This window comes from Cebus imitator, unplaced genomic scaffold, assembly GCF_001604975.1.
Source record: "Cebus imitator isolate Cc_AM_T3 unplaced genomic scaffold, Cebus_imitator-1.0 Scaffold712, whole genome shotgun sequence".
NCBI lineage: Eukaryota > Metazoa > Chordata > Mammalia > Primates > Cebidae > Cebus > Cebus imitator.
The window spans coordinates 256,371-260,912 of record NW_016108027.1 but is presented as its reverse complement, the minus strand read 5'-3'; the positions used below and the strand labels follow the sequence as shown (position 1 = coordinate 260,912).

Genomic DNA, 4,542 nt, shown 5'->3' with positions numbered 1-4,542 from the left:
CTTAACTCCTCACTGTGTATTAAGCACTTACTTAACTCCTCACTGTGTATTAAGCACTTACTTAACTCCTCACTGTGTATTAAGCACTTACTTAAGTGCTTTACATTCATTGACTCATTTAGTCCTCACAACAACCTTATAATATAAGTGTTATAAATATACCCCATTTAATTTGATCAAAGTGAGACAGAGGTTAAGTGTCTTGCCTGAGGTCCCACAACTAGTTTGAGTCTTGGTTCCCTTCTCTTAACTACTACTACTTTCATGGGTATTGATAGGAATAATGATCATACATAACTAATATTTTATCCAAGTTATAGCAATCTTATTGTTATATCAGTGAAGAATAAGAGTTCCCCACTTTCTGATGTATAAAACAGTTAAAGGCACCAGCAATGGGTGATGTTGAAGATGCTGATGTTCAGGACTCAGCCAGGGTGTACAGGGTGAGGGTGGGGATTAATTTCTCCCTCCTTATGTTGTCAGCAGGCTCAGATAAAATAGCTCAGGCCCAAAGCATCTGGTATAGTGTTGGTACACAATAAATGTTCCTCAAATATTTTTTTAATCATTCAATATGGCTCTTAGCTTCCTAGTAGCCCAGAAAAAAAAGTAAGCAAAATTGAACAAGGAAAAAGGGTAAAGATACTGTTCTTTGTACTCAGAGAGTGGATGACAACAGCCCTTTTCTCTCTAGCTGTGGTACCATCCTCCCTCATTGCTTCATCCACCCTCATTGCCCTCACTGCTCAAAGGAAAATTGTCATGTCAACAGCCTGTTGTTTATGGCTGTTTATGCAGCCATTTTCAATATCAAACAGTGGGGTAAGTCTTTCAGCCTGCATGTGTCCAATATATACTTGGATAAGGTCCAGCTCAACTGATATGGCCTGGAAGACTGCAGAAAGAATGTAATGAGTCTTCATCCCTGGGGAAGCAGGGAGCGGGGTATGAAAGGATGAATGATGATGATGCCTGGGTGAATGGGGAATTGAGAGAAGGAACAAGGGAGATTTGTTAACGGGGTAGAGATTTGAAGACTGTCAGCTCCTCATAGGAAAGAATTAGAGGTAGTGATTCTCCCTAGAAGTAGTAGGATGGTAAAGGTGAGACTTTAAAAAAGGGTTGGTTGGAAGTCTGTTTAAGAAGCAGTTAGAGGCTGGGCGCGGTGGCTCATGCCTGCAATCCTAACGCTTTGGGAAGCTGAGACAGGTGGATTGCCTGAGCTCAGCAGTTTGAGACCAGCCTTGGCAACATGGTGAAGCCCCGTCTCTACTAAAATACAAAAAAAATCAGCTGGGCATGGTGGTGGGTGCCTGTAATACCAACTACTCAGGAGGCTGGGACATGAGAATTGCATGAACCTGGGAGGCGGAGGTTGCAATGAGCCAAGATCATGCAACATGCTTAAGATCATCAAGCACTCCAGCCTGGACAACAAAGCAAAACTCTGTCTCAAAAACGAAGAAGAAAAAAAGAAGCAGTTAAAACCCCAGATATAACACCTCAACATCAGTTCCATATGTTAGCAGAAGACTGAGTGATAAAGCTCTAGAGGGTAAAACTAAGGGGGTATGTTTTACCTGGGCACAACTACCTAGGCCAGGCGACTACCTCCTGTTGTTAATTATCTGTCATTGAGCATGAGCATCCTGCAGAAACTTTGACAGCAACACATTCCACACTGCCAGGGTTAAGACCACTGCTACAAGGAGCCCCAGACTCAGGGTCCCTTCCTACCACCAGATGACAGAGGTCTGGCCACTTTCTTTCCCTTCTCCTAGGAAACCCTCCTCCATCTCGAAAACCAGAGTTAGGTATCAGAGACCTCATTTTCCTGCTAGCCTCCGCCTTGCTTCTGGGTCTGTCCTGAACCATCCACGAGCAAACTCCCAGTTGTTATTCATCATATTGCTAGGTCATTCAATGTGACTGAGACATGAGTGAGCATGGGGAAACATCTGAGATGTCCCTGCCATATAGATCTTACCATGAAATTCCAGAGGGGTAAGTAATATTCCTGCGTAGGTGGCCAGGTGGGGAGGACAGCTCTGCATACTCTGTTTTTAGGAGACTTGGGGATGGGAGAATCTTAAGTCCCAGAATCTTAGGGGCCTTCTGTCCTCATCCCTGGTCATCGTGGTTCAGTTTCTGGGGTCCATCAATATCACCTAGACCACAAATTATTAAGAAATTACTATTACCAGAGTATGCCCATCATCTTATCCCTACACGTATCTCCCTATCCAAAGTATAAGGTCCTAGACACTGATTTGGCTAAGAATATAGTGTGGGTCTTTGGAGCTTGGTGTTCCTAGTGAAATACTAAGTCCCTGCCCTCCAACTCCCTAGATACTCTTGTAGCAGAAATTCTAAAATGACCCCTCACATGCCCTATTCTCATCTCCAGGACCTGTGGATAGAATATTACTTCTGTGGTAATGTTATATTATACAGCTCAGTTGACCACAAAATAGGTAGATTATTCAGATGGGGCTGACCTAACCACATGGGCAATGAAAAGCAGAAAGCCTCCTCGAGTTGCAGAAGAGAGGGAAGTCAGAAAATCCGAGGTACAAAAGGGACTCTATGTATAATTGCTAGCTTTGAAGATGGAGGGGGACACTTGAGAAGGAATGCCAGCAACCTCAACTAGGAATAGAGTGTAGTTCCTGACTTCTGTGCCTTCCACACATGCCATGGGGGCATTTTGACCATTGAGTTTTCCCCAACTATCCCCCCAAGACTGGACAAGCTTAGTTGATTCTTTCCTCACTCTATCTACAGCCAGAGAAGGGGTTGGATTTAGAGAAATCTATGATTTGACACTGTCACATCATGAATCCTCTGAAAAGATTTCCTGATGCATGAACTCTCAGTTGTAGAGGTGGACTTGGAGGGGCATTCTCTGTTCCCCAAGCACTAGTCTCCACCCTTCTGGGTGTATATGTTCTGGGCTGACATAAGCAGATAAGCAGGCCAGGTAAGTTGAGGTAGAGATTAATTGGAGTATGCTTAATAAGGTCTGTCCAGTACCCCCTCCACACCCACAACACACAGAGTTTTTGACTATTTTAGTTAGTACTGAGCTTAGCAGGCTGGAAGCCTGGACAGGAACAAATGGGAATATCAGAATCAGTGTCCCCAGCTATGCCACGTATCATATGATGGAGGCTAGATCAACTTCCTCCATAGAACCCCAAAATACAGGCAGTGGGAAAAGACTGCCCTTCAGAATATAATCCTAGTTTTACTCTCTATGCTACAGGGGGATGTGGAGTTGAGAGCCAAAGGGAGCAAGCTGGCCTTGAATGGGGGACATGTTGTTTCTGTCACCTACCACACGTCCCACCATCTTTTTGATTTTCATAGTCCTATTCCCTCTATCCCTGTGTATGACCATCTTTAGTGACATGTGGCTTTTCCGCATTCACATCCTGGGAACCTTCTCCTACAGTGGGCCCCAGAGGTCTCTGTCACAAGTTCTGTAGAGACACTGTGGGGATACCTACTTGACGTGTTTTCTGCCTTCATAGATACCACAACTCCGGGATCAAATGGGGCCATTTTCTTTGAATTCTGAGACCAAAATGGTGAATTCTCAAAAGATTTGGACACATTTTATTAGCAGAGGTGGGGCCTCAGAGAAGGTCTTAAACCCCTCCCAAAACTGAACTTTCTTTTTAAAATCCTGTTGTATCTTTTATCTCAGTCCTGTTGGCTGAACAACTCCATGAAGGAATATGAGCTGAACATCTCCAGGGGAAAATCTACAACCCTTTCCCACTGCCTGATGCCTTCAAACTGGGGGACCTCAGGCCCATGCTCCAATCTCTGGCTGTGCCTTGCCTGATGTGTGACTTGCGGCCAGTGTCTAAACCTTTCTGAATTCTACTTCAAAAATTGAAAATGAAAGAAGCAGGGTTTCATCCAAATCTTCATGAAGTCTAGTTTTTGAACTTTTAACACTACTCTTTGCCTAATTCCACAGATTCTTAAATGGAGTGAGATACTAGAAAAGTCTAGAAAAGAAATTCCTTGACAGGCAGGATAGCATGGGGTTAAGGACTTGGGTGCTGGACTATTATCCAGTGATAAGGTCCACTTATCACTCTTGTAATGCCTTTGCTAAGCTTTCTTGAGGAAGTCATATTAACATTTCTGTGTTTCAGTTTCCATGTCAGCAAAACAAATAACACTTGTGACTGCTTCATAGGGTCATTGTATTTAATAATGAATACATGTCAGATACTTAGAACAAACTATCTAACATCATCTAGTTAGCACTAATGTATTAGTTATTGTTAATAGTAGTAATAGTAAATACAATTAGATTTATAACTTTAGCAGTGATTATTCTTATCCGTAATATAATTCATAACATTTGAAATGTTTAATATAAGGAATGATCATCTATAGTATTGCAAATAAAGTATAATATCAGTAATATAATTCAATTCATACTGGCAACCATAATTTAACTATTCTGATAATCTCACCTTAAGATGTTATAAATATTTTTATATGCTCATTTGTAATTTT

General features: G+C 42.3%; 1 protein-coding gene across 1 annotated transcript in view; it reads right to left on the bottom strand.

Annotated features, from left to right (window-relative positions):
• The window catches only part of LOC108296439 (X-linked interleukin-1 receptor accessory protein-like 2), a gene marked incomplete at its 3' end in the record, with an annotated part of 315,823 nt that extends 312,256 nt beyond the window's left edge, over positions 1 to 3,567 (bottom strand). Inside the window, exon 1 of the mRNA XM_017518897.2 lies at positions 3,513 to 3,567. Within this exon, the coding sequence (XP_017374386.2) occupies positions 3,513 to 3,567 (55 nt within the window). The remainder of the gene's footprint in view (positions 1 to 3,512) is intronic.
• Between the last annotated feature and the right edge of the window lie 975 nt (positions 3,568 to 4,542).